This window comes from Gracilinanus agilis, chromosome 2, assembly GCF_016433145.1.
Source record: "Gracilinanus agilis isolate LMUSP501 chromosome 2, AgileGrace, whole genome shotgun sequence".
In the NCBI taxonomy this organism is placed as follows: Eukaryota; Metazoa; Chordata; class Mammalia; order Didelphimorphia; family Didelphidae; genus Gracilinanus; species Gracilinanus agilis.
This window is the reverse complement of record NC_058131.1, coordinates 719524678-719546894: the sequence shown is the minus strand read 5'-3', so window position 1 is coordinate 719546894 and position 22217 is coordinate 719524678. Positions and strand designations below refer to the sequence as shown.

Below are 22217 nucleotides of genomic sequence, written 5' to 3'. Positions count from 1 at the left end.
CTATCATAATTTTGTTATCTATTTCTTAACTTCTCTCACTTAATTTCTCCTCTAAAAATCTGGATACTATACCATTTGGTGCATAGATGTTTGGTATTGATATCACTTCATTGTTTATGAGACCTTTTATCAGGATGTAATTTTCTTTAGTTTATCTGAAATTAGGACTTCTACCCCTGCTCTTTTTTTCATTGGCTGAAGCATAATAGATTCTGTTCCAGACCCTTAATTTTATTCTGTATGTGTCACCCTGCTTCAAATGTGTTTCTTATAAGCAACATATTTTAGGATTCTTATTTTCAATCTATCCACATGTTTCATGGGTGTTTTACCCCATTCACATTCACAGTTATAATTACTAACTGTGTATTCTCCTCCTCTCAATTTCCCCACTTTAGACCTGTTCTTTGTCTCTCCTTTCATGCTATTCCTCCTTCCAAGTGTTTTGCTTCTGAACAGTCTCTCTCTCCAAAATCACCCTCCCTTCTATTAGGATCATCCCCTTTAATTATTCTTCCCCACTTCCCTACAGGATAAGATACATTTCTGTACCCAAATGAGTATGGATGGTATTCCCTCTCTGAATCAATTTAGATGAGATTACAATTTAAGTATTGCCTATAATCACTCTCCATTGTAATATCTTTTTTGTACCTATTCAGGTGAGATAATTTGATTCACTTTAGCTTTCCCTTCCCTCTTCTTTCAGTGCAATTCTCTTTTTACTCATTCATTTTTTTTTGGATGTCATATCATCATACTCCACTTATTCCTGATCCCCTGTCTATTTATATTCCTTCTAAGCACCCTAATGATGATTAAATTCTTATGAGTTATAAGTATCATCTTCCCATATAGGAATGAAAATAGCTTGATTCATTGAATCTCTTAAGCTTTTTCTTTCCTATTTGCCTTTTTATACTTCTCTTGAGTCTTGTATTTGAACATCAGCTTTTCTGTTCAGATATCTTCTTTTCATAAAGGATAGATGGCTATGCCTTTGTACTTACCAAAACCAAACTCTTAAACTCCTTCTTTAAATTGTAGTGTCTTACCTTTTTGTTTCCCTTCCTCAACCCTCCTGAACCTTTCACTTTATTCTCATTGTGACTTTCCAGTCACAAGGAAAGCAAGAAAGTCTCTTTGCTTTTATAGCCCCAAGTCTCTAATCTAAGATCACTTTCCTCTTTTCAAAACATTGATCCTTTGGTTAACAAGGTCCATTTTCACCACCATCTATCCTCGAAGCCTTTGATTAAATTCCTCAGTCTCTGTGCATATATTTCCAACTCCCAGCCTTGGATTTGCCCCAAAACAAGCCTTTCCATTCAGAATCCATGGCAATGAATACTAGTGGTGAAGCCCCCAGATCCGTCCAGATTATCTTTCTATCACACTCCCCACAACAACTTTTCAAACTTTTTTTTTTCCTCTTTAAACTTCCTTTCTTAACCACTTCTCTCCCAACACACATTTTTCAAAGGATTCACCTTGTTAATGACATGAATAGTGTATTCTGTATTCTCTCATATGCAATGCTTCATTTCCTCTCAATGTCATTTGGTATATTTAATTCGTCTTTCTCATCATGGTCAGTCCATCTACTTATGCCCCTTTTCTTACTTCTTCCTTATTTCCTGGAGAGTCTCCTATGTGATCATCCACTTTTCATTTCTACTCTTCAAACATTTTTATCCAATGATTCAACCCTGATGCCTGTAAGTATTCCTTTTTGTGTCTTAGTTTACAATTATAAAGAAATTATTGTTTTCTATCATCAGTTTGATCTTTTCAATCTATACTTCTAAGATCATTTTACTTTTCAATGTTTATGGAATGCCATTAATTCTCATTTTGCAGGTGGAAAAAATGTGGAGTCTTGTCATGGCAACATTTATGATCAACGCACTAGAAAAAGAATTTAGCTTCCATGATCTTGAAAGTCCTATGAATCCTGAAGTTCTATTAAATGTCGTAAGTTTTATTCTTACTAGGAAAAATAACACTCAACTCATCAGTGAATCTAAGATTCCAAATGCTTAAATGGTTAAGAGTTTGATCATCATCACACAACAGTAGTCACATGTTTATTTAGGAAATAAGATAATATGTTTATAACCATTAAAATGAATGTGCCAATAACCTTGATTAAGCACAGCTTTTCTCCAACCAGAGTGAGATCATTCGCAACTGGAAATATCCACTTGAAGAGCATGAAGTTGAAACTGCAGATTCATATATCCTTACCCTTCACAGAATTCCATATGGAAGAGCAGGCAATAAAGTATCAGGTATGTGTTAAGTCAAAAAGATTCAGGTTTGGAAGACAAGTATCTAGTTTGGAATCCCAGTTCTATTGTTTCCTAGCTATGTGATCTTAGGCAAACTATCATTGTCAGGACCTCTCTATTCTCATCTTTCCAGTGGGAGATTCATGGTAGATAATTAAGATCCCTTCCACTTTTGACCTCCATTCTTAAAACAATAAATATTTCTCAACTGAATTCCTTTTCTTCCCTTCAGGGAAACCCAAATCAGGAGAAGGATTTTGAAGTGAACTGAAGAAGGGAAAATGGTTAGAAACCTTATTTTCTGAGAGAATCAGATTCATCAATTTCTAGGAAATATTAGTCACTGAAATATTTGGCAATTAGATTCAAGTGAATGAATGGTAGGTGACTGCCCAAATCATGGGGAATGTTGATTCTTCAGGAAGTCCTCCTGGATTCTCTCAGGAATAGTGGCTGATATGTCTTCTGTTGACCAATTCTTGGCTCTTCCCAATGGTTCTTTAGGAGCATATATAATTTATTGGATAGTCTAAAACACCAAGTTTAGAGCCAGGCATCTGATTGTCTGAAGATACTCATGGAGAGACAACTGAAAACAGAGCTGCTACTGGCTGAGTGGTTTGTTTCAATGAAAGCCTCTACTGAGTTTCTTTTAGATCCTTTTTAGATCCTGAGTGCTGTGGTCTTTAACTAAATGGAAGATGTGGTAGGCAGAAAGAATTCTCTCATCCTGCCAATTATGCCTGGTATGTCAGAGAACTATACTTCTAATCTTAGCCTCACCAGTAACAAGTTAAGCATCTTTAAACAAGTCCCTTCTATTCTCTATCTCTTATTTCTGTTGCCTTTAAAATAGGGTAGCTGGATAGTATAATGGCTATTTGGATTGAGAGTCAGCATGGAGCTGAGTGTGAATCCTTCCTTAGATACTTAATAACTGTATGATTTTGGGCAAGTCTATGTGATAATGAGACTAAATCTACCTTGCCCATTCTTAAATCTAATCACTAAAAGTGTAAACAACTCCACTTAATTTTTAAGTGGGGAAGTCTGTGACCCACATGTGCAAAAATGGGTGATGAATCAGAATTGACTGACTGCCCCCTAGGCAGTCCTAAGAAAAGTGTCTGTTGTGATTGGACATGTAAACTAAGAGGAAGGCACAGGAAGTGAAGAAAGAAATAGCCTGGATAAATTAAGAGAACTTCCAGGGCTCAGCCATTTTGGCTTCTTGTTGTTCATGTCTTGGACCTGGAGGAAGGCTGGACGTGGACCCTGAGACCTTGGTGAGACTGTTCTTAAATCTTTCCCTTAGAACTACATGTGGTGACTGAAGAAGGCTGGCTACCTTAACCTGCAGAGGGGCCCTTGATTGGGAGAAGCCCTCATGACTAAACCCCTTGTTAATTGACTTCTAGGTTCTCTGGCTGGGCCTCTGGAGCCCTGCCAGAGTAAAGCCCAGACCTGAATACAAATCTAGTTTGTTAAGTTAGAACTCTTACTCTACCCTCTTCTCATCTCTCTACTTCCACTCTCTTCTAAATTTTGAAAATAAATTACTAAAATCATTTTAGGAATTGGTATTTATTCAGTTTCTTGGTGACTACACCTTTAAATATTAATATCTAGTCCAACCATAATGTTTCCCCTTTTACATCACTTAACCTTTTTCAGCTTCAGTTTCCTCTTCTACAAAAAGTGAGTAATAAGATTATTTACCTTAAAGAGTAATAAAATTCAAATTAGATAAACTCTATCAAATTACTATCATTATTTTCATCAAGCTATTCCCAAAAGCCCCTTCTAATTCCAAATGTAGAAACTTGGATTTATTATACATTTAATCTTCATATGACAAGAATTTTAGAGGAAATTCTTCTTGGTCACTTCATTTACACAAAAAAATGTGACAATATCTACCTGGGCAGTTATTGATTTCCATATATTTGCTTCTGAGTTGGTGAAAGCAACCCAACATGCCTCATTCATAAGAGAACATTGGATTGAATGGTGTTAACAATCAAACTAAGGGAAACTGCCCCATTTGGAAATGCAGAAGACAGGAAATATTCTTAAAGCTAGCTTTCATTTTTCATCTGAAAACTGCCTGTTCATATCTTTTGAACAATTATCAATTTTGCAATGATTTGTAGTCTTATAAATGTCAGAGTTCTCTATATTAATGAGGTCTTTATCAGAAAAACATATTATAACATTTTTATATTTTTTTCCTTTCCTTTTCTTCGTTTCATTGATTTTTTTGTGTAAAAACTTTATAATTTAATAACATTGACATGTTCCATGTTTATATCACATACTGGTCTCTTTCTATTGCAGATTTTCCTCTTATTCATAGAAGTGACATGTAAACTATTCCATGTTCTCATAATTGGCTTATGTTGTCACCCTCTATTGTCTAAATCATGTGCCCATTTTGACCTTATCTTGACATATTGTGTGGGATATTGGTTTATCTTCTGTTCCCATTTTCCAGATTTCCCCAGAAGATTTTGACAAATAGTATGGAAACATTCTTTTTTTAAAAAACAGGTCCAATTTTTTTTTTCTGATGGCTTGCTATGCACATTTCTCTGAGGTCCTATGATCTGGAAATCTAAAATCCACAGGTCCTAGAAGTGTTTTTCAGTGTTGATATGACAGAAATTTGGTTGTGAATATTCACTGTATTTTCCTTTCAGGTCAGAGACCTGTTGTGTTTTTGCAGCATGGTTTGTGGGCATCATCTGCCTCCTGGGTCTCCAATCTTCCCAACAACAGCCTGGCCTTCATTCTAGCAGATGCAGGTTTTGATGTGTGGATGGGAAACAGTCGGGGAAACACCTATTCTCTGAAACATACAACTTTGTCAACAAATTCTTCAGAGTACTGGGCTTTCAGGTAGAGAAAACTCAAATACAGGCTTTATGTACCTTTTTTTTTAACCCTTACCTTCCATCTTGGAGTCAATACTGTGTATTGGCTCCAAGGCAGAAGAGTGGTAAGGGTAGGCAATGAGGGTCAAGTGACTTGCCCAGGGTCACACAGCTGGCTTTATGTACCTTTGATCTTGCAATCAAATAGCAGAAAGGGATGAAATCTCATCTTTATTTAGCTTAAATCAATGACAATTTTTTCAAAGTTTTGATTTGTGTAATCACCCAACCTTATTGATATTTTATCCAAGTCTCTGCTTTTCTGTGACAACTTGGTTTTATTTCAAATAAAGCTTTAGATCAGTGGCATGAAACTCAAAGAGTAGTAGAGTCAGAAACTACATATTAACATTATCTCTGTTCCATTATATTTCTATTTATTTTACTAAATATTTCCCAGTGACAATTTTGTTTCCTTCTTGCTATACTGGGGAAAATGGCTGACATGAATTTAGTACATCTGCAGAGCCACTACAGATAGAAATGTCTGAAGAATAAGAATTTGGTTCTCTATTCACCTAGGACAAAGAAAGGATGTTAGTAATATGTTGACTTCAGAACCCTGACTTCATTGTTGTTTTTTGGCAGCTTTGATGAAATGGCAAGATATGACCTTCCAGCCTCTATTGACTATGTTGTGGAAAACACTGGACAGAAGATATATTATGTGGGCCATTCTCAAGGAACCCTTATTGGTATGGTCAGACTGACTGGGATCTGAGAATTTCCAGCTTAGCCCGCCCTTATGAAGACCAAGTATTTTTGTGTCTAGAAACAATAATGGCATCTATAATTGAGTACTCATTGTGAGCCTGCAGGAGAGAAAATGGAGGAAAATGGAAGTTTCAGGAGATGGGAAGGACAGGAAATACTGACACTTTCTTTAGGTTTTTGGAGGTCTTTACTGTTCAGAAGGGAAAATTTATTCATCTTGCCCTCAGAAGAAAGAAGAAGAAGCAAAGTGCAGTAACCATAGAAAGGCAAATTAAGTAAGCTAGGGAAACTTCCTAAAAAAGAGACCTCACTAAGGGGGAATTGAATTACTCAGAAGGCAGCAAATTCTTTTTCCTGAAAGTATACAACTTCAAATGGAAAACAGATGACCAAAGACTCCTAGTTGTCTTTTGTGTCTTCTGGGGCTAAAAATAAGTCTAATGCTTTTTCTAGATGAAAAACATTAAATACTTGACTTCCTCCATGTTTCCCTTAAGTTTAAATATATGTATATATATTTATACTTAGCAACCACCACTACCAATGCAAATATTTAGCTAAACAAATGTATAAAAATATTATGTGCAAAACTACAAATTGCACATTGTTTATAATTTGTTTAAAGTATATAAATTATATATGTATGCTAATATAGATATCATCTGATTTTGAGTTCCCTTTTGGATTTATTTTACTTGAATACTTTTTTCTCTTGATTTTGTGGCTTTTTAATGTAATCATGTAATATTCTTATTTTCTTTTCATCCTTTCATATATTTCCCTTATTTTCTTCATAGTTAGAATATTTGCCATTTCAATAACATACTCTATTCCATTATATTCAAATATCACAATGTATTCAGCCATTTCTCATTAATTGTGTTTGTGTTATTTTCAGTTATTTTGCAATTACAAAGCAAGCTTCCATGAATATTTTCATATATGTACAGCTTTTTAACTTTTCAATAATGCCCTTAGGGACTAATCCTAGTAATAAGATCTCTAGATCAATGAGCATTAACAGCTTTATAGCTCTTAATATATATTGTAATCTTATTTTCTTAAAACAAATAGTCATAGCTGATCTAGCAATGTAATATTAGGTGTTTCTCAATGTTCCTATCAGCATTTAATTTTATCACTTTAGCAAACATGGTTCGCAGTTAACTTATATTACCAGGACCATATTTTGCTAGATTGGTCCTTAGATGGCAGGCACAATCTGTTGCCAGGACCATACTCTTTCTTAACAAGTCTTTCCAGGTTGGTCATACCCAATGGAACTTTTGTTCCAGGGCCAAAATCCCTCATGGATTAAGGATTGCCCCATATTAATATGAATGCTAAAGTAAGACTTTTGCAGAATATTTACTCTCTCAAAGCCATTGTTGCCCTACCAAAAACTGTGTTTTGATTATGAGTATGCTTAGGCTTAAACCTACTGTTAACTATCAGTAGATGAATGGATGCTATCCAGATAGCTATCTTATTTAACTTATCTAAGGTTCTATTCATTTCCTTAATTTCTTTCTTATTTTTTGAGGGTAGATTTATCTTGTTCTGAGATGGAGACAAAGTCTGCTAGTATTTTTATTTTGTTGTCTCTTTCATTCTGTACCTCATTTAATTTTTCCTTTTAAAATTTGGGTGCTATAAAACTTGGTGCATATAATCCAATATTTGATAGTGCTTCATTATCCATACTACCCCTCCAATATAATATTATTACCCTGTTCATCCCTTCCAATTATATCCATTTTAGCTCCAACTTTGTCAGATATCATGACTGCTACTCCGACTTCTCTGTTTTATCTGAGGCATAATATATTTTTCTTCAGTCCCTTACCTTCACTTTTGTCTCTCATTTTCATTGTTTCATGTAAATAGCACATTGTCATTCCTTTTTTTTACCCTTCCTGCTATTCATTTTATTTCCATGTGTGAATTCATTCTATTTAGACTCAATGTTAGTTACTAGTTGTACATTTCCATCTACTCCATTTCTCCTTACTGTTTCTCCTTATTGTATCCTTACTGTATCTCCTCTTTCTTTCTTTCTGTCATATCCCTCTTCAGATGTCCAATTTCCTTTAACTAATACCTCTCCTATTCACATCCTTTACCTCAAATCCTCCTTTATTTTCTCCCTTTGCCCTTCTAGTTCCAAATTGGCCCACATTTCTAATGATGATTCCTTTATCCCTTTCCTCTTACCCTTTAATTCTTATTCTGTCTCCCTTTCTCAAAATTCCTTCTTTGTCCCCTAACTGTGTGTTGCTTAAGTATTTATATATACAATTCCAGTAAGATGGGATTGCAGACTGGGTGGGACTAGATGGATTTTTAGGGCCTGCTCAGAGATACTTTAATTCTCTGATTGTCTTATTGACCAGGGTTAGCATGATTTATAGGGCTCTTCTGCAAAGAGCTAAACAGTCCCTTAGCTTCTGGCTTACAGAATCACAGGGTACTAGTTAACAATTAGAAAGAACTTTGAGATCATCTTGACTAATGAAGTCTCCTTTTCATTTCAGCTTTTATAGCATTCTCTACCTTACCAGAGCTGGCTCCAAAAGTCAAAGCTTTTTATGCCTTAGCACCAGTTTTTTATATTCAGCATATAAAAAATTCCCTGGTTCAACTGTTTTCCAAGATCCCTGAGCCAATGCTGAAGGTATGTATTTCCATGGGCAAATGAAGAGAAAAGCAGCTAAATAGGGAAGTAGAGCATAGGCCTGACTATTTTTGTGCCTTTCAGCATGAGTGAACCCAAATATAGTTCCAATCAGTTTACTTCAGAACCAGATCGATCCTACTGTCTCAGAATATAAAAAATTCAAAGTTAGAAAGAACTTGGGGTTCATTTTATCTGATTCCTACTCTCAACCTTAAAACCAAATAAGCCTTCAGCTATATAGTGAAGAGATTTATTTCCCCTGCTAGAATTTAGAAGTAATAGATGTGTGTGAGGAGGGTTGCATGGACATAACACTCCTTAGAAGAGATGAGGTGGGCATGGACTAGCATAATATTTCTAGACAATTTGGAGAGGTAGACTCGTTGATTGGAAAATGTGGAAAAATTTCTGACCAGCACAAGAATAGACTTTTCCATCACTTGGAATGTACTCCATGCAAATTTGTTAAGATAGAGGAAAATGTGGGCACTTTTCAGGGCAAACTGACTTTTTGGGTCAGAGCACTACAACATCATCACTATTCCATAATCTTCATGTTCTAAAGCAATGATAAATATCACAAAGTCTATTAGAAACTTGTTTACCTTTAAGACTGCCTTCATCCTGTTGCTAAGGTTTAGGGCCTATATAAATTTGGACAAGTCATTTTTTGTCTCTGGGCCTTGGTTTCCTAATCTGTAGAATGGGGTGGTTGGAGCTGAGCAATCTCTTAGAGCCAGATTGAGGAAGGAACTAGATAATTAGTCATTGTGTTAAAATTTAAATGATAAATCTTTCCCTCTTAACCCTAGCTAAAGAGACAGTAAAGGAATTCTTTCCACATCCCAGGGGTTAGGAGTATAGTGTCCCTGGGATCTGAAAAATCTGTGTAAAAGTTTTTGGCCCTCTTTTCATACAAGAGAAGAAGTGTGCACTTTTTCTATCTCTTTTAGGATATGTTTGCCATATCTTGTGAAATTTGGTTTAAGTATTTGCTCACAAGCTATGACCTGTAGGTGAATTTGAACATTTCTAGCCTTTGTGTGTCATCTGCTAGCTTTCACATTCTTTTCACAAACTTTATTTTCTTATTTTAATTTAAGAAACGAAATTTTGTTTGTGATACTAAATGATAAAATATGTTGTTATTATACAATGCTATACATGCATTTTTTTGTATTTTTGAATTTTTAAGCTTCTCTGTGTCATCCTCAGTTTCTCTAAAAGTCCAAAATTCCCATTGCATTTCTGAGGCTGACTGAGATATATTGAAATCATGATGGGGAAAGTCTCGGTGTGGAAGGGATACCTGGGACCTTTTAGCTCCACCTATCCACCACATCTGAACTGTGCTCCCTCTTCAATTGTGTCTTGGAATTCTGAGTTTCCCTAAAAGATCAGCTCAAACTCTGCTGCTGATATGAAGTTTCCCTGAAACCCTCAGCCAATAGAACTTGCTCATTCTCCCATGATCTTTCATTCATTTTGTATGTTTATTACACTTGCTTTCTGTGTATAACTTTGGCCTTGTGGCAGAGTGAAAAGAAAGCTGACCTTGAAACCAGGAAGTCTTGGGTTCAGGTCCTGCCTCTGAGACAAACTGACTGAGAACTACTGAGCAACTCACTGAACTACTCAGAGATCTGGGCACCACTCCAGTAGTTGTAATTTTCAGAATATTGTCAACAATCATTGTTCGAAATTCACTTCTCCAGAAAGTCAGTAGATCAAGGAAAACACAGATTCTGGACCTGATGTTGTCCTTTTCTGCAAGCACGTTTTGTACACACTCAGTCTGTTCACATACTATCTTCTCTAACATTCAATAGTCAAGAAAGTTATTAGGCATCTCCTGTGTGCCAGCTGCTGTGCTAACCACTGGAGACACATATAGGAAGGAGAAAGACAGAGGTTGTCCTCAAGAAAGCTAAAAGGGAGGGGGAAGTCCCTCCCTGCTATGGGGTTAAGGTTGAGAAACAAAAGTCCAAACTGAGCTCGGCCTGGAGGGAAATGAAGAGAAGACTAAGGGGATGTCTATCCCATCCTCTCTCCTTAGGCAGAGGAGTTTTGGGCTCCACTCTCCTATCAGAGAGACATCTATGAGGTGTGAATACCAAGGGGGCCTGGAGCTCACCAGATAATGAGATTTCCCAGTGATGAATCTGTTGGGGCATTGATGGACAAGTCAAAGAAGTCCAAAATTAGTGCAGTGCATGAGAAATGAGAGGTCAGATGACAGCATTGGAACAATGAAGAACCAGCTGGTGGTGATATATGAGCATGAGTCTAGGGATTAAGATTGTTCATTTTGGAGAAGAGAAGCAACAGAGGATATAGGGAGTGCAGAGGGCACAGGAGAGCTCTTCTTAAGTTTCTGACATTTTGTTATTTGGAAGAGAGATTAGATTTCTTCTTTTTTAAACCCTTACCTTCTATCTTAGAGTCAATACTGTGTATTATTTCCAAGGCAGAAGAGTGGTAAGGGTGGGCAATGAGGGTTAAGTGACTTGCCCAGGGTCACACAGCCGGGAAGTGTCTGAGGCCAGAGTTGAACCCAGGATTTTCTGTCCCTAGGCCTGACTCTCAATCCACTGAGCTACCCAGCTGCTCCCTAGATTTATTCTTCTTGGCACCATGAGGCAAAAGACAAAATGATAGGAAGAAGAACATGGTTTAATAGACAGCTCAAAACTAGTTAATGGTGTTAGTCATGCCTAGCATTGATATTATGCTGTAAACTTTGCAAATGATTAAAATTTGGATTTCCTTTCTATAAATCGATTATTTGTCCAGGACACCACCAAGGTGTTGTATTTTGAGTCAGGAAGACCTGAATTTAAATTATGCCACAGGAACTTACTAGCTGTGTGTCCTCTTTTTCTGTCTCAGTCTTTTCATCTGCCAGATGAGGATATTAATAACACTGACTTCTAGGTCAAGATCCAGATGGCCAGTTTTAAGGGATACCACTTTAGGGGCTTTTTGACCCTTTTCAGTTGTTGCCCAACCATGAGATTCTGATTCTTGGTTCTCATGGGCCATACCACTCAGGATCCTTCACCTTATGCCTCTTACCAATGCAGGCAAGAATGGAAGGCAGTGAGGACACTCCTAAAAGATTTATGTAAAAGAATGCTGTCCTCGTTGAGAGAAAAAACTGTGGAAATAGAAATGTAAAAGGAATACATATGACATCACTTATCGCGTATATATATGGGCATGTGATTTGGGGTTTAGGCCTTGAAAATTGCTCTATAGCAAAAATGAATAATATGGAAATAGGTATCAAGTGACAAAATTTTTACAACCCATTGGAATTGCTTGTTGGCTCTGGGAAAGGGAGGGAAGAGGAGAGGGAGAGAAAATGAATCATGTAAACATGAAAAAATAATGAGAAATGAATAAAGGGAATAAAAAGAGTGGAAGGTAGTGGGAATGGAGTACCTCATGGTACTGGCACTGAGGAGTGGCTGTTTGTTGCAGCAGACTGTCGTCATCTCACTGGCTGATATTTTTTTTTGTTTGTTTTTTTTCATAGCTCATACTGGGTGACAAGGACATTCTGGCCCAGTCTGACAACAACAAGTTTCTGGCCACCAAAGTATGCAACAATAAAATAAATGAAGTCATCTGTAGTGGACTCATCTTCAGTTTATTTGGGTTTGATCCACAAAACTTAAACATGGTATGATTGTTTCTTTTTCCTTTTCTCAAGTGTTAGTGCCATGTCGCACTTTCATGAGAGGGATGCTGTTATTTGTTTTTTCTCTTCCAAATTCTGACCCATCATGGCCCTTTAAGATCACTTATTTTAGAGGCCACAGATACCTCCAGAAACTTTTTTTCCACCAGATAGACAAATCCAGGCTGGTGCAAAGACTTTCTCTTTTACTTATTAATCCTCTTAATTTATTCTTCATCTTTTCAAAAACCAAGTAATAGCCAGCAATTTATGGAATATTCTAAGGATTGGGAGGCACCTTCCATATCATATATTATCTTTTTTAATTCTTTTAACCTTCCTTATTTCTTAAATAACATTTAATGTTTCTGGCTCCAAATCTGACACTAAAATACTACACCATTTCAGAGTGCTGGATGTGTACAGGAATATACCAAAAGGTTCCTGCTTATATTCACTTATTTTCATCTTTTAAATGTAGTCGCTGAGGAACTTCTTCCAGAAAAGGCAATATAGGTTCAAGGTGTTCTGAGGTATAGCACTCACTCAAAATCAGAGCTCAGAAGCCCCTACTGTTAGTTGTACTTTTTGTAGCCATCAAGGATATGAATATGACCACCATTTGTAGAAACATTTCCCCATCCAGGAAAACCATTGACCAATAATGTCTCAGGTCTTGCCTTTATCTCCTATGCTACATATTAAGAAACATCTCAAGCTCTCACCATGTACACAGAATCCTTCTTTGATGGAAACTCTTTTGGGGTCTTACAGAGGATCAACAGAGAAAGTTATTTTTCTTTTTATGGCTTTCAAGAAGTCTTGTTTTCTTTTTTCAGATCAATGGCAGACACCTTGGGGGAGCCCTTTTAAAATACATGTCTCTAAGGATCAATGGGTTCTTTCAAATTCTATATTCCTTTCTTGATCAAGGCCATCAGGGATGTTCTCACTAATAATTTTTTTAAACATTTATTAATATTTATATATTAGAAAAGTTAACATGGTTACATGATTTATGTTCTTACTTTCCCCTTCACTCCCTGACCTCCCCATCCCCAGGTCGATATGCATTTCCACTGGTTTTAACATGTCATTACTCAAGACCTATTTCCAAATTGTTGATAGTTGCATTGGTGTGGTACTTTTGATCCCCAATCATGTCCTCATCAACCCATGTATTCAACCAGTTGATTTTCTTCTGTGTTTCCTCCCCTGCTGTTCTTCCTCTGAATGTGGGTAGTGTTCTTTTCCATAAATCCCTCAGAATTGTCCTGGGTCATTGCATTGCTGCTAGTACAGAAGTCCATTACATTCTATGTTACCACAGTATATCAGTCTCTGTGTACAATGTTCTTCTGGCTCTGCTCCTTTCACTCTGCATCAATTCCTGGAGGTCTTTCCAGTTCATATGGAATTCCTCCAGTTTATTATTCCTTTGAGCACAATAGTATTCCATCACCAGCATATACCACAATTTGTTCAGCCATTCCCCAATTGAAGGGCATACCCTCATTTTCCAGTATTTTGCCACCACAAAAAGCACGGCTATAAATAATTTCATACAAGTCTGTTTATCTATGATCTCTTTGGGGTACAAACCCAACAATGGTATGGCTGGATCAAAGGGCAGGCATTCTTTTATAGCCCTTTGAGCATAGTTGCAAATTGCCATCCAGAATGGTTGGATCAATTCACAACTCCACCAGCAGTGCATTAATGTCCCAGTTTTGCCACATCCCTTCCAGCATTCATTACTCTCCCCTTCTTTCATTTTAGCCATTCTGCTACATGTGAGGTGATACCTCAGAGTTGTTTTGATTTGCATTTCTCTAATTATTAGAGATTTAGAACACTTTCTCATGTGCTTATTGATACTTTTGATTTCTTTACCTGAAAATTGCCTATTCATGTCTCTTGCCTATTTATCAATTGGGGAATGGCTTGATTTTTTATACAATTGATTTAACTCCTTATATTTTGAGTAATTAGACCATTGTCAGAGTTTTTTATTATAAAGATTTTTTTCCCCAGTTTATTGTTTCCCTTCTGATCTTGGCTACATTGTTTTGGTTTGTACAAAAGCTTTTTAGTTTTATATAATCAAAATAATTTATTTTACATTTTGTAATTTTCTCTAACTCTTGCTTGGTTTTAAAATCTTTCCTTTCCCAGAGATCTGACAAGTATACTATTCTGTGTTCACTTAACTTATTTATAATTTCCCTCTTTATATTCAAGTCATTCTCCCATTCTGAATTTACCTTGGTGTAGGGTGTGAGATGTTGATCTAAACCTAATCTCTACCATATTGTTTTCCAAATTTCCCAGCAGTTTTTGTCAAATAGTGGATTTTTGTCCCCAAAATTGGGCTCTTTGGGTTTATCATATACTGTCTTGCTGACGTCACTTACCCCAAGTCTATTGCACTGATCCTCCCTTCTGTCTTTTAGCCAGTACCATACCGTTTTGATGACTGCTGCTTTATAGTATAGTTTAATATCTGGTACTGCTAGACCCCCTTTCTTCACGTTTTTTTTCATTATTTCCCTTGATATTCTTGATCTTTTGTTATTCCAAATGAACTTTGTTATAGTTTTTCCTAATTCAGTGAAAAAGTTTTTTGGTAGTTTGATGGGTATGGCACTAAATAGGTAAATTAATTTGGGTAGAATTGTCATTTTTATTATGTTAGCTCGACCTACCCATGAGCAATGAATGTTTTTTCCAATTGTTTAGATCTAGTTTTACTTGTTTGGAAAGTGTTTTGTAGTTGTTTTCATATAATTCCTGTGTTTGTTTTGGTAGATAGATCCCTAAGTATTTTATATTATCTAGGGTGATTTTAAATGGTGTTTCTCTTTCTACCTCTTGCTGCTCTAATGTGTTGGAAATGTATAGAAATGCTGATGATTTATGTGCATTTAGTTTGTATCCTGCAACTTTGCTAAAGTGGTCGATTATTTCTACCAGCTTCTTAGTTGATTCTCTAGGATTTTTTAAGTATACCATCATATCATCTGCAAAGACTGATAGCTTAGTCTCCTCATTGCCTATTTTAATACCCTCAATTTCTTTTTCTTCTCTAATTGCTACTGCTAGTGTTTCTAGTACAATGTTAAATAATAGAGGAGATAATGGGCATCCTTGTTTCACTCCTGATCTTTTTGGAAAGGCTTCTAATTTATCCCCATTGCATATGATGCTTGTTGATGGTTTTAGGTATATACTGTTTATTGTTTTTAGGGAAGTTCCTTCTATTCCTATACTTTCCAGGGTTTTCAATAAGAATGGATGCTGTATTTTGTCAAAGGCTTTTTCAGCTCACTAATAATTTTTTGCAATAGGTTGTCTAGGCTCTTTTTTTAACCATAGGATCCAGGCAGCCAAATTATTCTTAGGCTATCCCAGGTCAATTGTTCTTCTAATTTTCCAATGAGGTAGTTCACATTTTCTTCTATTTGTTCATTCTTTTGAATTTATATTATTGTTTCTTGATGCCTCATGGAGTCCTTAGCTTCTATTTGTCCAATGCTAATTTTTTGTGAGTAATTTTCTTCTTTGAGCTTTGTACTCCCTTTTTTAGAAACCTGATTTCTTCAGCATGTTTTTGTTCTTAGCTGCTGATTTCTTCTTTCATTTTCTTTTCTAATTTCTCTTGCAAGTCTTTTATTACTTGATTTTTGATCCCCTTTTGGAGCTCTTTCAGGAATCCATTTTAGGACTGATATCTTTTCAAATTTTTCTTTAAGACTTCATAGGATTTTTTCCTTTTTTGCATTGCTGTCCTCTTCTAAGCTTGAATTTTTGTCCTTTGTCACTGAGTTTCCCAGGGTTGGGTTTTTTCCTGACTTCTCCTCATTTTGGAAGACTTTTTTTCCAATACTTTACCTATATGTTGACATTTAGATGCATTCCTATGTTGTAGGGAGTACTATTTGAAAATTGTACTGTGGCCTATTCCATTGTCTTGGGTCATGCTGTTTACAAGTCATAGCCAACTCTTTATAACTTAATTTCAGGTTTTCTTGGAAAAGATTCTATAGTGGTTTTCCATTTCCTTCTCTAGCTCATTTTCCAGATAGAGAAATTGAAGTTAACAGAGTTAAATGATTTTCCTAGGGTCACACAGCTAATAAGTATCTGAATCCCAATTTGATCTCAGATCCTCATGTTTTCAGAGATGATATTCTATCCACTTGGGTATATAGCTGTTCTTTTGTATTCTTACTGTTATTCATACCTCTTAAGAACTTATGTTTCAGGCCCTTCAAATATCCTTAGTACCATCATACATTTTCTGTGTGAAACAGAGGAGCCATGATCTATTTCGCAAGCTTTTCTCATATTTCTTTTCTTCAGTGTCATATATATTTGCCCACACAGCATTTTGCTTAGCTTAGTCCTATGGATTTCTGTGGCCACAGAGTTTATAACCAAGTGGTCAGTCTAATGGGAGTGAGTATCTCTGAGCTTAGTCAGCCTGTTCTGAAGAAGCCCAGTCTCTTGCAAAGATAGTGCTTGAGAGTTTTACAATATAGTATAATCTGCTCCATATTGAGCTCCATTGACTCATCCTTCAAAGGTCAAAGCCCATGGTATCATGAGGCTCAGGGATGACTTTGAGGAGAAAATAATTTATTGTTTTTTTCCTCTTAGAGTCGAATTGATGTATATGTGGCCCATCAACCAGCAGGAACATCCACCCAGAACATTTTCCATTATTATCAGGTACTATTTTCCCTCTAATGTTTTCAGACACCCAGATTCAAGACCTTTGTTCTTCCTTCTACTCCTTGAAAAGCCTCCACAGAGTATGAAAAAAAAAAAAACAACTAGTTACTAAGTCTCAGACCCCATAACTGTCCAATATATTTTCTTGGAGTCCCCTGTAGGTGGCTCACAGGGAAAGCCTTCTGTGATTCACACTCTATTTTTGGTTCAATCCCCTTCTCAGATCAGTTTAACTGGACTTTTCTATATATAAGTTGTATCCCTATTGGAAAGTAAGCTTGAAGTAAGTAATTTCCTTTTCTTGGATTCCAGTCTTTTCATCATGTTTATCAAGAGGATATTTCATATTTTCAGCAGAACTCAGGGATCATATGAGAAAAACTAGTCCAAGGATTGGAATCAGTGGACCTATAGTTACCAAAGTGCCACGCTCAGGAATGGCATCAATTAGTTACCCTTTCCAAATACTTCTGGACTTCAAGTTTTCTAAGTATCACCAGGAAGTTATTATCTGTTCACTGTATAGGTGTCCTGAGCTAGAAGATATTATGAAAAAGGAGATTGTGCTGTTTGGATGTATAGGGAAAATTTCATTTTTACATTTCACCTGCTACCCCTCACTCAACAATGACAGCCCTGGATACCCAGAAAATACCTAAACTTCATGGAGTCCTCAGGAAAGGAAGAGAAGTCAAGAAACAATTTGAGAAGGCATCAAGCTCCAGGGACACTGGTTTACCTGTTCTAAGATATTACATATTTGACATTCTCAGAATACAGGCAAACTCCAAGAGGCTTAAAGATCTACCCCACTCTCAGAACTTTCCCCATCTAGCCTACAACATATATTCTTTTTTTATCACTAGACCCTCATTTAGCTTAAGTCAATCTCAATAATTGTTTGTTACCTTGTTATTAGAATGCCTTATATAAATAAAAGTAAACACATTTTCTGATCTTAGGGTATTTGATTTGTGGTTCCATGTTTTTTGTTTGTTCCTGGTTGCCTAGAACTTTCACTAGACACTTCACTTACCATTTTTGCATTTTGAGGCTGAACTAGTATGAGAACCAGATCAGTTCTCTACTTAGAAAGTATCTCCTTCTAGCCAGAGGCATTGAGGCAGGAGAGATCTGGGAGAAGAGATAGTGTGGTAGCCATTGATACAAAATATATTCTTTTTTTTTTTAATTTATTTTTTTTAAACCCTTAACTTCTCTGTATTGGCTCCTTGGTGGAAGAGTGGTAAGGGTTAGAAATGGGGGTCAAGTGACTTGCCCAGGGTCACACAGCTGGGAAGTGTCTGAGGCCGGATTTGAACCTAAGACCTCCCATCTTTAGGCCTGACAACATATATTCTTTAGCAAAATCAAAAGACCCAGTTACTCTCTATTCTATTTTAATTTTAGGGAGAATAATATTGTATAGTTGTTTTCATTTTCCCAGATTGGATACAATGTTTTTTTTTTATCATCTGATCTCAAGGATGGGTATTTTTTCCAATTTCTATGTTTACTCTTTTTTGCTTCAATTTCAGCTTTTGAATGAAATTCCAGAAACAGTAAGAGCTTATGACTGGGGGAATCCCAAAAAGAACATGGCCCACTATAATCAGGTACTTTTTTGGAAAGAAATTGTGTTTTATTTCTGAAGAAATAAATTTTCTGAAAAAAAAAACTACATAAATGAATGATGACAGTCATGATACCTAATTTTTAATTCTGATTCTGAGAAGTAACTAGCTCTGTGTCCTTGGAAAACTGATTTGGCATCTCATTGTCTCAATTTTCTCATCTATAGAATAATAAATTCGTTCTAGATCAAGAATATCTAACCATATTTTGTATCATGGACTCCTTCAGTAGGTCAGGGAATCTAAAGGACTCCTTCTGGGATGTCCCCCTTTCTGCAAGAAGCTTTTCCAAGTTTTCCTAAATCTAAGTCCCTCCCTGTAACATCACCACTTTGTATCTTGTTTCTTTCTTACTTGTACTTTCTCACTTGTTTATACTTTGCCTCACCCATTAGACTGTGAGTTCCTGGTAGGCAGGTACTGGGTTTTTGCCTTTTTAAAAAAAAATTCCAGCCTTTCATAAGTGCTTAATACTTTTCTACTATTGGCTGACAAATGTATAAAATAAGACATATGCTTTTACAAATAAGGCCAATCATATTAAAATAGTTATCAAAATAAGTTTTAAAAACTACATTAAAAAACCCACAAAAACACATTCAAAGATTAAGACTCCCTCAACTGGATATCTCAAGTTTCTCTAGCTATAAAGCTCTCTGATTTGGAAATTTAAGGAAAGATTCTCAGTAAAGGCATTAAAGTTCCTGGCACATAGCAGACATTAAATGATTTGCCTTTTAAACATTATGCCTTAGGGCCATGTTGGTAAACCTATGGCAGAGGTGGCTACACTCCTCCCCTTCTCTACCATGCCTGAGGACATTTTTCACATCATCCATTCCTCTGCCCAGCAGCCTAATGGGAGCACTTCCTCCCTCTCCATCTGGGGTAGGAGGGTGGCTCACATGTGGCGTGTAAGAGTGGAAATTTATATATATTTAAGGTGTGGTCACCAGGAATCAATCAGATTTAGATTGATTCCATAATTAAAAATAGACCTAAGTCAGGATGGCTTTTATGGAAGTTTATTTACAATTAGTAGGGAAAGACAGAGAGAAAAACTCTGGTCTGGACCAGGTGAGAGTTCAAAGATTAATTAAACTAGGCTACTAGCCAGAAGGCCTTAGCAATTAGAGAGGCAAAGAAGCCTCCTTGAGGTAGAGACTCTAGAAATGCCAAGGTAGGCGAAAGGAAGTCAGCCTAACTTACCCACATGACAATTCAGAGGGGAAGCCGCCTGAGGTCTCACCAGAGATCCTTCAGCACCAAGTTCAAAGTGCAAACTCCCTCAATAGGAAGTTTACCATCATATTTGAAAGACAGCAGCTTTTGTTACTTCCTGGAGGTCCACCTCTAATTCCAGTGGACAAACAGCAGCCTCAATACTGTTTTGGACTGCCCAAAGGGCAGTCCCTTGTTCTTGATTTATTACTTATTGTCACATGTGGGTAACTCATCTCCCCTCCCCACTAAGGGAGGTGGGGATGACATTAATTCTGGTGGCTAGAGTTTTAACTATGAATGGGCTTGAGCTACTTCCAGGGTGGCAGTTTGGACATTTGGTCTCTAAAAGGTTTGCCATCACTACTTTAGGGCATACAAATAGTCAACAGAAAATCAATATTCAAACTTCTAACTTCATGTCTTCTGACTCCAAATTCAGCCCACTTTCTGTCTCATCAGAATGATCCCAATATTCTTTGGTGATGATAATTATAGCTTCTGAACCACGTCAATTATGACTTCTTTAGGGTCCAAATATCTATCTTATTCATAGAGATGGCATGAAAACTTCACCACATACCTGGACAAAATCAAAAAACCCTGAGCCCAGAGCATCGCTTCACCTTCTAATCTACTGAACAAATAAAAAAAAATGATTCATTCCTACTCTTACTTGGAATTAGTGTATGCGAGTATGGTTTTTATATATATAGACAAGTAGATAGAAATACAGATATATGGAAAGATAGATGAAATAAATCAATATAAATGACTGAACATGTGAATCCTATCTAAATATGAAACTATATCATGTATATGAATAGTTTATAAATGTACCTATCCCTACAAAACATATGAATGTATACATTTAAAATCTGTCTATATATTTTATTTGAATTAAAGATTAATTACCAAGAAATCCTGTGTTTCTCTGGGCCCCATTATACTAGTACTGTTCTTTAAAAAAAATCTAAACCATATAATCTATTATAGATTGGGGTTTTGACTGTCCCATTTAGAAGAAAGGAAAAAGCATGTGAAGCACTTTTAATGAATCATTGAAAGAATTGACTCACCCATAGAAATAATTTAACAGTATTTTGGCTCTCTATGAAGACATTTGCTCTCTTTTGTGTTCATGCAGTCTACTCCTCCAAGGTACAACCTATCAACCATGCAAGTGCCAACTGCCCTGTGGAGTGGTCTAAGAGATATTTTGGCTGACCCAGAAGATGTCTCCATCTTAGTCCCCCAAATCCCCAACCTGATTTACCACAAGATTCTGCCTAAATACAATCATTTCAGTTTTACTTTTGGCATTAATGCACCTCAAGATATTTACTATGAAATCATCAAGATGATGAAAGAAACTTCATGAAGATGATGGTGAAATCACTTTCATTTTTTTCTAGGGATGGGTGTTTAGATTAATTTTCTTCTCTATGGTATGATTCTTAGAGGGATAATGGGTCTGTTTACTTCATTTAAATACACTAACAGAAATAAATAATCTTCATCCTTACCCATGTCATTTGTTTTCTATTGATTTCTATCAATGATGCTGTGTTCACCATCACTAGGAGCTCAGCTCAAATTCCCTCCAATTTTTTGTTACTGCAAGAAGTTTCCCCAATATATTTGTAACACTGTTGTTAAAAATAAATTTAATTGATGAATTTTTATTCTACACCACAGTTGGTTCCACAACACTCCTCTGTTCTTAGCAGAAACATTAGCAACAATATATTTTCCTGTCAAGTGTATATTACTCTCTGCTCCATTTGTCCCAGCCTCTCTGGCAAAAAAAAGGATGAGATACTTCACCACCTTTTCTCTAGTAGCATTATTGTTTGTGCATTTACTCAGAGTTTAGCTTCTCTCCAGGCGGTGGCTAGGTGGTACAGTGGATAGGGAGTTGTTATTATTGTTCACTCATACAGGTGTATCCAATTCTTCATTACTCCACAGACCAGAGAATATCAGGCCTTTCTTTCCTTCACTAACTCTCAAAGTTAGTCCAAATTCTTGTTTCTTGTCCCCATGACACTCTCCATCCATCATCTTCTTCCAACCTTGTTTTTTCTCTTTTGTCTTCAGTCCTTCAAAACATCAAAATGATTTCCAATAAGTTCTCTCTTCTCACTATGTGATCAAAGCATTTAAGCTTCACCTTTAGTATTTGACTTTCCAGGAAATAATGTCTTTCATTATTGACTGGTTTGACCTCCTTGCTCTCCAAAGGACTCTCAAAAGTCAGGAAGTCCTAAGTGTAATGCAAGATTCGAAAATTTACAAGCTCTAAACAAGTCATTTAATCATTGTTTCAGT

General features: G+C 36.3%; 1 protein-coding gene across 1 annotated transcript in view; it reads left to right on the top strand.

The window, feature by feature from the left end:
- LOC123234440 (lipase member J-like) overlaps positions 1-21267 on the top strand; it is a 44871-nt gene extending 23604 nt beyond the window's left edge. Inside the window, 9 exon segments of the mRNA XM_044660340.1 lie at positions 1861-1974; positions 2174-2291; positions 4991-5189; positions 5813-5919; positions 8473-8612; positions 12154-12300; positions 16957-17047; positions 18595-18647; positions 21034-21267. Coding sequence (XP_044516275.1) covers positions 1861-1974; positions 2174-2291; positions 4991-5189; positions 5813-5919; positions 8473-8612; positions 12154-12300; positions 16957-17047; positions 18595-18647; positions 21034-21267 — 1203 coding nt within the window.
- The last annotated feature ends 950 nt before the right edge of the window (positions 21268-22217 follow it).